Below are 11,399 nucleotides of genomic sequence, written 5' to 3' on the forward strand. Positions count from 1 at the left end.
GCTTCCTCCACCTGAATGATCATGAATGAGACACTGGGAGCACAGAGCAAGCATGCCACAATCACTGGGAAAGAAGGATGCACCAGGAAGGCCACTTTGCAAAGGGGTCACTGAGAGAGAACTGAACTATGGCTGAGCAGTGTCACATACTCTTCTTGTGTTCAGCTGTTCTGTACACCAGGAACAGTCCAGGATCTGAGCTGCACGAGGCTGTGTTTCAGCTGATGTTACGCCCTTCTTGGTTCCATCTCAGAATGTTTCACTCTCTGACTAAGCATCTGATCCTGGCTTTGTGAAAAAGCCTCTGCATACATGGAAGACAGTGTGGATTTGCAATGAGCATACTGATAAACATCATCAGGGCAGGAATCTCTTTGGCATGAAAGGGTAACCTCACTGCACCTCAAAGTCCTAGTATGCTACCTAAATTAGATCTGTACAGAACAATTATACAAAAAGGATCATTCTTCCTGAAAGTGGGAAAACCAAGTTATGACTTTACTGTGGAGCAACTCTTTCAGGGCAGCAGTCTCAAATGCAGTTTATCAGCAACAACTCCTGTTTCTTCAGCTCTTGAAAGACGCGATCAGAGTTCATTTTTCAAAGTTTGGCAGGAAAATTATCTTCCAACTTCACCTCTAGAGCACCCATACTTGGAAAATCCTTCTGTGACTCAAGATCACTGATAGACTGAGTCAGAGCCTTGGCCTTTATTTTTAAGGCTTTTAGCTGCATCCTGTCATCACTGTCTTCACCATCATAGATGGGACTCATTTCTTGAATTTTCAAGAGATCTCCAGTACTGGAAGTCTTCTCTGTGTTACTGGAACTCATTCTCGGGGCTCTTTGTGGAAGGCCTTCCTTTCTCAAGCTGATCTTCTGCAGTTTAACAGGAAGCTTGTTCTTCTCTCCTGTAGTATCAACACAGTCAAGTGGACAAACCTGTTCTCTTCTGGTTTTCTTATCAAAAGGACTATTCAAAAGAGATGACTGGGCAAGGTTTTCTTCTTGCTCTTTAACACTGTAAGGAGGAGTGGGGACTTCAAACGTGGCATGAAACTGAGAATAATCAACACGGAAAAAGCCATCTTCCAGAGACATTACTGGGAGGAACCTGTGACCCCAAAGAACTTCATCTTCTGTGTATGAGGTCCTAGCTTGACACGTCATTCCTATGGAAATGGACAAGAGCATGGCATTCTAATGTGAGCAAGCAGAACATAGAACAAAAAATACATGGTAAGGCTGGCAGATAAAAATCAATTGCAGCCAGTAAGCCAACGATTTTATAGATTATAAAATGGGGCAGTTGTTCCTAGACAATCTTCTGACAGTCAGTGGAGTGCCTCTAATTGACTGACTAGATTTTTATGCAAATACTGGATTAAATATTACAGACTTGCAACCAAGCAAAAGCAAAATGTAAAATTAGAACAGTATTAGCTTGTGTGCTGGTTTCAGCTGGGATGGAATTAATTTTCTTCACTGTGTCTAGTACTGGAAGCCTACAATTAGGTCATCCCAAGCTTCTCTCTTCCAGGCTGAACAATCCCAATTCAGCCTTGAGAGAGTAAGTGATACTGTTTCTTGGGAGAAAGAACTATTGCTTGGCAGAGGCTTACAGAATCCTTTGGCAAGGATCAGGTGTTGGGGGAGACAACACTAAATAAAAAACGTAATCTTGCATTTCTTCTGTAGGCTGTGTTACTTTTTCTCCAAACAGTATGTCAAGACAAAAGCTGTGCAGAGACACTGAAGCTGTCTTTCATGCTAAGACACAGGTGGCATTGTAAACTCATTGAAGATTTTGTTCCACTTAGTGCAAACATACATCACTGGGAGTATTTACATGTGTGAACTCACAGCTAAAATGTGTTCTAACCAAGCAAATCTGTTACCATCTCACCACAGCAGCACTCACAATAATTTATACAAATATCTCAGGTGAGCAGAACTTTAACACTTCCTGTCATGGTAATGTCCAGAGACAGAACTAGCAATCAGTAAGCCCAAATTCTGATTTGCTCTCTGGTTACTGCTATATGGATTCTCAAGTGTAAAATGTTTCCTTTCAAATATCCAGACAGGTAATTGCATTAGGGGAGGTTATGAATACATGCTTATCTAAAATAAATGGTTCAGCTGCAGGGTAAGATGAGGCCTCTGCAGGGATCTAAAGACTGCCACACTCAGTGTGAAAGAGTGTTCTGCCCCAGAGGATTGTGTATTTGTTTAGGGCCAGTGAGTGGAGAGTAATCAGGCAGTGAGATGACTGCACATGGCTGCACCAAAGGGACATCAGTGTTTCCAAAGCAGGAAGGAGGCAGCTGCTAACCTTGCTGAAAGGCCAAGGAAGCTCTTTGGTTAATCAAAGTTTAACAAATCCTCAAAAGAAGGAAGAAGAAGATCAGGATGCTGATGACCATACTGACTGATTTGGACTTTAGCAGTACTCATGGATCGTTGATGAAGAGCTCCTTATACAACTGGAACCCATTTTCATGGGATTCATAGAAGAATTGAGTCCTCAAAACAGAAGGGCACAAAATCAGCTGCCATCTGGACAACACCATACCCAAATTAAAAAAATTTTAAAAAGCCTTCTCATATTTGCCAATAACCACTTATGCCTACAGTTTTTGTGACTATGAGGTCTGTATTTGCACTGTAAAACTGGATTTCTTATTCTGAATTCAATTCAGTGCAAACTATGCTGAAAGAAATTTTGCAGAAATTTTAAAGTTCAACTTTGACTTCAGAGTGGTTGTCCTTAAAACAGAAGCCTCCTGAGAGCATTGAGTTGTTCCACATGCCATAGTCAAAGAGTGGCAGGCTGCATCTCTTGCTGGCCACTTTGGGAATTGGTAATGCAGAGCCCTGTGGGGAAGGGAGGACTTTATTGGCCAGTGAGAGCCACTGAAGCTCTGCAGCATATGGTAGGATATGCTGGAGCATCCAGGACTAACAGCTGCCTTGCTAAAAATATCAGCACTGAAAACAAAGACTGAAAATTAGAGCATGCATATTATTCTAAGTCTTACCGGTAGTCTCAACAATTCCTTCGAGGATGACAACTATTTCAAATTGCTCACTTCTCAGTGATCTTTGTGACAGACAAAAGAAGGGGCTCTCTGAGTTAATTTCATGACAGATGGTTAAAGGGGAAACTAAAAACAGCTGGTCGGCTCCAGTTCCAAATCCAACATCCAATTCACACTGGTCTAGCGGCAGAAATTCTCCCTCTGGTGTCTGTCTGGACTAAAGATAAAAAAAGATGATTTAGTAATCACCATGTGAGGCAAAACATGGAATCAGTGCAATAAAGTTTAAACCCACCTTCTCCATGACATTACCAGCTACATGTATTAGGTCTGGGGGCTTCATGATGGAGATGTAAGTAATGCTAAATACTATGAGGCTACTTTGCAAGACCAATTTTGACTTTTCTTATTATGCCAGTAGATCTCATCACCACCTACAAACTCTACTATGACACATATATATATATATATATATATTTTTACACTTTGACAAAAATGTCGTGTACCACACTAAGTGCCTTGTAATGGATGTTCAACATGAATATCCTGTGGCAAAAGCTCTGTTAACAAGACCAAAATCTGCAAGCTGGGCACATTTTGTTCTGTTGTTTGAATTCACATTTCATTATTTTTGTATGTTACTAACTTCTGTTTGGCAGACACTGTGATGTACTAACTCAAAGGTAAACATCATAGTAATTGCACAGTACATCTGGTAAGTGACATTTTCACAAAACCATCTGAATTGATACTGATGATGCTATCACCCCTTGCATATTCCACCAACTGGATATTGACCTTAATAATGAACTTGTTATTAAGCTAAGTGCCTCATTTTTCTTTCCATCATTTCATGGGTCCAATAAAAATACAGATATGATAACTTCCCTCCACCCCATAGTGCTCCCTCCAAATTTTCCTGGTATTCAAAGTATAACTACAAGTTACATCAGTTGGCCAGGCAGCTCCTCACCTGATTGCTTTGAAGGTCTCTGGTGGAAATTGCCCATTAAAATTAGAAGCTTTGCACAGCTGATATAAATCCTATTTAGAATCCTTTCTGTTTATTGTTTGATTAAAAAGCACTCTTTAAGAAGCTGACTATTGATTATAAATAAATATTATTGTAAATTATATTATCGTAAATGAATAAATAAATAGTTTTAATTGTGTTGCATTTGTATTGACAAATGTACTGGTTCCACTGCTTGGAAACATCATTCATTGAGAGCAAGCCAAAGGCAGCAGCTTTGCCATCAACTTAGATCTGACTAGTATTCTTTTAAGAAAGCTTCTGTCTTTAAAGAAAATCCCCAAGCAACTCATATATCTTCATTTTGTCTCTCCACGTGTATCCTAAAAATGCTGACTTTATAACTGCCTGGTATTTACTGGAGATTACATAACCAGCTAGGTAGCTGCTGGAGTACAGCTCCTTATTAAATACAATGCATTATTTCATTTATGTGCTATGTGTTTGTTTTGCCGTTGAGGAAAAAACATTCTTCCTATGTAAGTAACAAAGCTCTCCCCTGCACAAGAGGACAAGAATCAATTTCTCCAGTACTGATGAAGACAGAGAAAACATCAGCTGATTGCGTGTGAAAGCATTTTCACAAATTATTTATGACTTGAAATGTAAAAGGGCTATGAAATAAAAGCCATCAAAACTACTGCTGCATACTAGTGGTGACAGTCTCTGTTATATGCAAAGGGGTAAGCAACCTACTGCAAAAACATCTTTTCTCTTTTCCTGAGGCAAGCTGCAGACTACGCCACTGCTTTTGTTGCCTGGCTACTGTTCCTGCAGTGGGTGCGCAAATTGATTGGCCGTGTATGAGCCTTGCTCCAAGGTAACGAGCCTCAACATGAGCTGTATGAACCAACATCTAAATCTCAAATTGTCCCAAAGTCTTATCAAATACATTTACCTGACAAAAATGTGCATATTTGCACAAACTGCTGCCTGACTGACTTAAGAACTGTTTGATCTACAAACCATTTTTCTTTGCGGAAGAGTCTTCGATCAAATCCGTTCAATAATAAACAAACCCAGCGAGGGTGATTAGAGGTAACAGATCTGGGAGAAAGCAGAAGGTTGTGTTTGAGGTATTCAGTATCTTACGTACAGGATTGATTGATGCAGGGCATGGAGGATTCTTGAAAGAAACTTGTTTGTTGAATAAAAAGATGTTAACCTGAATGGAGCTTAATAGCCCCAATACATCCAGGTTCCTAGCCAGTGACCTTTGTTTTACATCTTTACTCAAAGGATCACAAAATAAGGCAGAAGACTACAAACTGCCAGCAGTAAGTCTGGAAGGAACACTTGTGATTCTTTATTTTGACCATCCACATAACACAAAGACAAGCAAATTTTGCAGATTAATACATGTTGAACAAGGGCACAATTACTTAGAAATGCCCTAGCTTGCAATTTAAATGTGGTCAGAGATGGATAATCTAAAGGTCTCAAAGAATTTCTCCAAAGGTAAATTTTTTCACAGCTAAGGAAAAAAAGACTTCTGTGTCTTTAACTTTCTGCCACTGGATGGTTTGGTTTTTATTACAAGGCAGACTTCCACTGCACTTAGTCTGTTTCAGTGTCTGAACAAGCACATCACGCCCTTCAGATCTTCCCTCCTATCCTTTATTCATTCTCTTTGCTTTTCTAAACCCTGTTGTTTATGCATCTCTCTTTAAGCGGACATGATGCAGTTTTATGATTACTAACCCTCTGTCAGTTCACTCATTAGAGAACTCACATAATTATGTTTTGATATCCAGGTGAACTAATTAAGCACTGGAGCAGAAAAAGTGGGATGCAAAAGATGCAGCACCATCGAGCTTAATATTGTAGCGTGTTGTAGAGAAACGAATCTAAAAAATGCTGAACTGCCCAGCTTGCAAGAAGAGTTATTGTATTTTATATTTCTGGAATAACATGATCTTGTTACTTTGATATCATTGCTAAAGATTTGTGTGGAGCTTTTCGGTTGTGACCCTGTACCTGGAGGTAGATAATTCCTAGATCAGTGCTACTTTTTAATGCAGTTTAGTTTCCCCATGCTGTAAATATGACCTGTGTGAGCTGGGCTTGTTCAGACCAGAGAAGAGAAGGCATAGAAGGGGATCTAACAGAAACATCCCAAAATCTGAGAGGAAGGTGATCAAGAAGACAAAGCCAGGCTTTTCACAGAGGTACCCAGCAGTAACAAGAGAGACAACAGGTGTAAGACAAAACAAGGGAAGTTTGGAGTGGGTTGAAGAAAAACATTTTCATCATGACAGTCAAGCAGAAGAAAAGCTTGCCCAGCAAGGCTGTGCATTCTTTTTTCTTAGAGGTTTCCAAAATGATATTGGAAAAAGCCCAAAGTAACTTGGTTTGATCTCTTAGCTCACCACACTTTCAGCAGAAGGTTGGACCAGAGACTTCCTGAAGTTCCTTCCAATCGGAACACTTCTGTAATATTAAAAAATGTATTTTTTTGCACTTTCTGCCCTGCTTATCAATTTATTGAAATCACAACATAATGGGTCTTCTTACTTATTTCCAATGCCTGTCACCTGCCATCTGCCAACCTTCTGTCACAATTGTTTGCTTTCAGTTTATTTAAAGCTGTTAGTAAGTACAGCCTAAAGAATAGGTGCCTGCTGGTTCTAACCCAAAGCTCACTGCCTCTCTGGCTATCATGCTTCACAACTGTATTTTTAAAACTATTGTTAGCACATGCTGAAAACAGGCTATGATGATTTTACATTCCTCAACTTTCTGAATCAAAATGTCCTACACTACTAGCTGAAACACTATGTAGATGACTACACACCAATACTAGTGATATCAGCACACTAGTAAGGTCCAGGAATCAACAGGCAGAAAAATACAGTTCACTGTGACATTTAAAAATCCAGGACCTGAAACTGCACATTTTCAGCAGCTAGTTCCAAATAGCTTTTTTCTATTTCTTACCCCTGGATTTTGCTTTTTCCAGCTTCTGTAGCACTCAATGTAACTTAGAAATATGTGGGTTTCTGGAAAAGTTTTTGCTGAAACACACAGAATTAGTCTTGTACCTGTTTTCCAAACTCTCCACAACTCAGTCAAAAAAGGGCCTCAGATTTTTGCATGGTATCACTATGCCATGCTGCTGCACAGTCCCTAGACCCAAAGAAAAGCCAGCCCAGTGTGGCAGCACCATTGTATTCTACTGAATGTATTAGGGGAGGTATCACACTGTCAGTAATTGCCATTCAGACTGAGATTAGTGTACTTTCCTTACAAAGGTAAATCCTCAGCGCTCCACTGGTCTGAGCAAAACACTACATTCACTACTAAATGTATCTCCTATCTCAAGTACGAAAATGTGATGTGTTCCTTCATATTCCTTCACTGTGACACCAGCACAAAAGAAAATTCTAGCTACCTAATCAGGTGCAGCAGAAGTGTAGCAAGATCAGCTGTTAGCAGCACTGCAGGGAAGTACAGGGGACAGAGCTCTAATCACAAAAAGGCAGAATTTGCTGAGGATAGCAAGTGAATTCTGGCATATTCACCACAAGTTTACAGGACACACAAAGCTACCTCAAAGCATCTGATGTAAATTCAAGGGCGATCTGAACAGCCACCACCAGCTACTAGAGAGGTGTGTCCAGTTCAGTGACGAGGATTTACAGAAAGACATGGGAACTAATACCATGCTGACTGAGGGGGCAGCTACTGCACATTCAATTTTAAATCTTCTTCTCTTCATAGCTTGTATTTGCCAAAGGTCACAAAGCAACTTGAAGATAATACATGGGCATGATGATCATACAAAAAAAAAAACAAACCAAGAACTGCTCAGTGATTCATCATCTGGCCTACAAAACAGCTATCCTAAGACACAGTGGTCATGCAGGTCCATCAAATGTCCTTGAGTTTTCTGTCCCAGTCATCTGCACACCAGCATTGTGTAGCAATAGAACTGTCAGCAGAAAGGACATCAGGTTGTATACTCAGTGTCTTATTTCAAAAGAAAATGAGATACCCTCTCTGTAAAAACACAATGTGATACCACTTTTATTCCACTTTGACCTGCATTCCATTTTAAATGATGGAATTAAATACTTTAGAGGGGCTTTCTGCTAGAGAGCAACAAAAAACATGGTTCAGCAGGCTTTCCAATTCCTACAAAAATTGCTCCAATGTAACTCATTACAGCTTGTTCCTATACATATCTCCAACTTCTTTTTAAATCTTAGCAGATTCTCCATTTTAAGTGGTATTCTGTAGCAAGAAAAATTAACAGCTCAGTCTAGCATTTGGCACAGAACAGAAGGAAAACAGCCTTTCATATTTACCACTGCCCCGTCACCTACTGCTTCATGCTTGTTTATGCAGATTATTAAAAAGGCCAGTTGCTCCAAAGAGAGGTTTACCAGACAGAGTACAGAACATTTATAACACTCAAATATGATATCCTGAAATTAATGTCATCACTGGGACCCAGCTTCTGACAGTTGAGGAGCTTCGGACAGAGCTCCCCACCAAGTGTGCTCCCGTGACAAGACAGAGCTGCTGTGAGATGCTACATTGCTGAGTCTCAGCATGCCATACAGTGCTTTTCTTCCATTTTACTCCAGCCCAGTTTATCTTCTGGACTTTCATGCCTGCAAAACTCTTCTGTCCTCATAATTTTATTTTTTTGGTTGTTATGATCTCCTTTGAATTCCAGTTTTCTTGCATTCTTAATTATACTGACCATTGCCAGTGATTAATAAACAGATACTGGTGACAATCAAAGGGTGTTTCCACTAAAGCACCTATACAGTTCCTCTGAAATGCTGTGAGGTCACTAGCTGGAACACTGGGATAAGGAACTGCAAGTTAAAGCTCACCAAGTTTCCCCAAGGGGAAGAAGAGGTCAAGGTTGATTTTTATCCTAGTTTAATATCACCACAAATCAATTCCTTATTCCCAGCCATCATCTGCTAAGCAGCATGCCTTAGTACCCTTCCTTGCAGCTATCCTGCATCCTGACACATCCATCCATCCTGACCAAATCCACTGAAATGCCCCTGGGAGGTCTCTGATGAGACAGTTTTCCCCTACGCCTGCTTGGCTCTTTCACGGCTCCTACTATGGACAGCTACACCAAATTCTTCCCTAGTCCTTCATACCACCCCCGTCACACCCTCTCACCCGCATGCCACGGGACCGAACAGCTGTCCCTGGGGCAGGGCAGAGCTGCCAGCAGGCAACAGCAGCAGGGGCTGCACGGGGGAAGCCTCACGCTACCTGCCCTGTGTGCACATCCCTGCACCTGCTCATATCGCCACTCAGGTGCCCTATGCCACCCACTGTCGTGGCAGGCCTTACCTTGATCAGCTTGCAGCGGATCTGGGCAGACACCATGTGGCTGTTGCGGAGGTTGCCGACACGAAACATGAGGCAGAGCTTGGCATCCCGCTGCGAGATGACCGCGGCACGGCTGAACATGAGGGTCTCAGCTCGCTTCTTGGGCTGGGACATCTTGATGAACATGCAGCCGATGAGGAACGCATCGACAACGGAGCCCAGCAGCGACTGGAAGAGGAAAAGCACGATGCCCTCAGGACAGCGCTCCGTAATGTAGCGGTGCCCGTAACCAATGGTGGCCTCGGTCTCTATGAAGAAGAGGAAGGCGGAGGGGAAGTTGTACACGTTGGCCACGCACGGGCTGTACGCGTCGCCGTGCGCCTGGTGCAGGTCACCCCGCAGGTAGGCGATGCCCCACCACATCGAGGCCATGACCAGCCAGGCGACCGTGTAGGTCAGCAGGAAGATGAGCAGGTTCCAGCGCCACTTGAGGTCCACCAGCGTGGTGAAGAGGTCGGAGAGGTAGCGGCTGCTCTCGCCGCCCAGGTTCCCGTGCTGCACATTGCAGCGCCCGTTCTTGTCCACGAAGCGCTGCCGCTCTCTGCGGGCGCTGCAGCGAGCGAGGCCCACGGCCTGGTACTCGTCCCCAAACTTCCTGCGCACGGCTGACATGCTGCCGGCTGCCGAGGTGCTCCGCGGGCAGGCTGAGGATGCGGCGGGGCGGGCGGGGTGACCGCACCTCGCTGCCTGCGCGCAGCAGCCGCCGGACGCGGCCCCCAGAACACGGGGCGTGCCCGGATGCCCGCGGAGCCGGAGCGCGGCGCTGCCAGCACTGCCCGCTCGCCAGCAGGGCAGGGGAACGGCCGGAGAAGCCGCGGCTTGAGGGGGCACACAGCAAGGACCCGGCGGAGTGAGGCGGGTGGGGCGGGGCGAGCCGAGCCGAGCTGGGGCGGGGTGAGTGGGCCGGGGCGGGGCGCGCCGGGGCCCGGGGCCGGTGTAACGCCGGGTACCGGGGCGGGTGTAACGCCGGGTACCGGGGCCGGTCCAGCGTCGGGGGTGTCTGGCCGAGCCCCGGCGGGCAGGGCGGCGGGGCCTGGAGGAGGCACAGCCGGAGGTGGGTGCCGCTGCGGTCCGGGCGATGGATCGCCGGCGGCTTTTTGCTGCCGGTCCGGGCGATGGATCGCCGGCGGCTTTTTGCTGCCAGCCGCGTGCGATCAGCGCCGCGTTCCGCCTCAGGGACCCGCGGGGTGAGGCCGAAGGGTGACCGTGCACAGCTCGGTTCACCCTGACGCCCGGCAGCGCAGTTCGGGCTGCCGTCGGTGGCAGTGACGATGTGCGCGGCACCGAGCCCTCCGCTGAGAGGCCGCGCTGCCGGCAGCAGCAGGAATTTTAAAGGGAAACCGTGAGGTAGGTCATCTCTTAAACAAAGAAATGCAAAGGTGCTAATCCTCGGCCCGCATTTCAGGTAAAATAAGTATTCCAAGTAAAGCATAGTCTTTACCATAGTGAAGCCTGGTCCATCGGAGTTAGACTGGGATTATGTCTAGGCATTCCTGCTTAACAGAGAGAAGCTATTCTAAAGACCCTTTCCTAGATGCTTAAGCGGCTACAATGCAGCTCTCCTGTTTTTGCTGGAAATATTAAATCAGCAGTGTTAAATATTGAAGGCATTAGAAGCTCAAAATGGTGCTATGCAACTGACTTGCCCCTCCACGGCATTTATTATTTTCAATGTCAAAAATAATTAGTATTTTAATTCTCAGCTGTAGATGAACAGGTTTGAACAGCTAGAATACTCTGCAAGCTAAAACTCATCTGTTCCTAGCCTGTTTCCCAAATAATACCATTTCTTTTCTCAGAAAAAAAAACCCAACCCTACCTCTGTAGAGTCTAGCAGATACTGTGATTTTTCGTGACCCTCACTTTCTGTCTGTCCATTGGCTACCCCCTTCGTTGAGTACAGCTTTTTGTCTTCACCTTTAAGGCCTGGATCGCTTCTTGAGCATGCCCTGCCATCTGTC

The 11,399-nt window shown here is 44.3% G+C and overlaps 1 protein-coding gene across 1 annotated transcript; it reads right to left on the minus strand.

Annotated features, from left to right (window-relative positions):
• Positions 1-600: 600 nt before the first annotated feature.
• On the minus strand, positions 601-10,050 carry LOC309582111 (G protein-activated inward rectifier potassium channel 1-like; the record flags this gene model as incomplete). The annotated part of the gene is made up of 3 exons (XM_082297126.1): positions 601-1,172; positions 3,042-3,258; positions 9,400-10,050. 3 exons carry the CDS (start codon positions 10,048-10,050, stop codon positions 601-603), a joined length of 1,440 nt encoding a protein of 479 aa, XP_082153252.1.
• Between the last annotated feature and the right edge of the window lie 1,349 nt (positions 10,051-11,399).

Source organism: Coloeus monedula (assembly GCF_965178545.1).
Source record: "Coloeus monedula genome assembly, chromosome: 26".
NCBI lineage: Eukaryota > Metazoa > Chordata > Aves > Passeriformes > Corvidae > Coloeus > Coloeus monedula.